Genomic DNA, 1,380 nt, shown 5'->3' with positions numbered 1-1,380 from the left:
GATGACAGCGCCCGCCCATCGTCCACGCCACGCGCCCCGCGCCCCGCGCCACCGGCCGCCGTCCCGTTTCAAAACGTCGTCAACCGCACCACGCAACCGCTCCCCCTGTTGGTAAGAACGCGCAGACCGTCCCACCGCCACGCGGGACCCACGACGCGCGGCCCCACACGTCATACGCCCACGGACCGCCATCACCGATTTGGAAGTGAACATACGAATTTCCCCCGAAAACATTTCCCTCCCACGGGTCGCGCCTCCCGCCCAACCCTACCGCAACCCCCCTTCAAATACCGCCGCTCTCTCCTCCTTCCACAGCATCCCACCCGTCCCATTGGCCCAGTCCGCCCCCCGCCGTCACCCGGACCCCACATGGCAGCCACGCGCAAGCCCCGATCCCCGTCCGCCGCCGCCGCGGCCGGCGACCACCTCCGCTTCCTCCGCCCCGGCGCCCTCGCCCGCCTCCGCGACGCCAGGCTCCGCCGCCGCTCCAAGCCCGCCTACTCCCGCCCGGCCCCGGCCTCGCCGCAGCCACAGCCGTCCCCCTCTCCCCCTCCCGCGCCCGCGGCGGGCGGGGACGGCGAGAGCGGGCCCTTCGTGCCCTACGTCGTGCCCGGGTCCAGATTCCTCGCGCCGCGCTGCCCGCAGCGGAAGAAGCTCACGGCGGGGAAGGTGGTGCCGCTCTTCTCGCCGCCGATGCCCAGCCCGGACCTGCCATTCGAAGCGGTTATGGAGTTCTTCAACGCGCCGGATATGGTCGTCGCCGCCCACTAGATGGGACCCGTCGTCTTGTATTAGTCGTGGTATACTTGTAGATGCAGGGATCTAGTCCCCTCCTTGTCAATCTAGCTTCATGTCTTACAGTTTATCGTTTACCTTGTTTGTCTGTACCAAATCGATGTGAAAAACAAATACTATAAACAATAGTTCTGCAGAGTTTTGTGTAACTGCAAAAATGTGGAGGAGAAGTGCCAATTTGTCATGCTTTCCTTCTACGATCATTCAGGATACTTTGTTCTGTGCTTGCTTATAGGCACATACATGCGGTGCTAGGGGAATCCAATTTCTTGTCAGATGTGTATCTAGTTATCAATGGACATCATCAGCATCTGGTTATCCTTTTAGAAATGGTATGTATTTTCTCAACTCTAGTTCAATTTTGTTGATTCAGATTACTTGAATCTTGCAGTTGTCAGTTCATGCAGACAGTATTGGTTAAGAAAGACTAGTTCAACTTGGTTGATGTAGATTACATGCTGTTAGTAGTTCAACTTGGTTGATTTAGATTATATGAATCTTGTTGTTAGTGGTTCAACTTGGTTGATGTTGATTACATGAATCTTGCCGTTAGCAGTTCAACTCTTGTTCAACTTGGTTGATTCT

General features: G+C 56.9%; 1 protein-coding gene across 1 annotated transcript; it reads left to right on the top strand.

Moving 5' to 3' along the window:
• The first annotated feature begins 340 nt into the window (after positions 1-340).
• On the top strand, positions 341-986 carry LOC119352014 (translation initiation factor IF-2-like). The gene has a single exon (XM_037618767.1). It carries the CDS (start codon positions 370-372, stop codon positions 769-771), a length of 402 nt encoding a protein of 133 aa, XP_037474664.1. The 5' UTR covers positions 341-369; the 3' UTR covers positions 772-986.
• The last annotated feature ends 394 nt before the right edge of the window (positions 987-1,380 follow it).

Source organism: Triticum dicoccoides, chromosome 2A (genome assembly GCF_002162155.2).
Source record: "Triticum dicoccoides isolate Atlit2015 ecotype Zavitan chromosome 2A, WEW_v2.0, whole genome shotgun sequence".
Lineage (NCBI taxonomy): Eukaryota > Viridiplantae > Streptophyta > Magnoliopsida > Poales > Poaceae > Triticum > Triticum dicoccoides.
Note: the sequence above shows the minus strand (reverse complement) of the source record. Positions and strands in the feature narration are given on the sequence as shown.

Bases quoted from the DNA above. Each gene is read 5' to 3' on its own strand.
- LOC119352014 (XM_037618767.1), top strand. From the start codon at position 370: ATGGCAGCCACGCGCAAGCCCCGATCCCCGTCCGCCGCCGCCGCGGCC.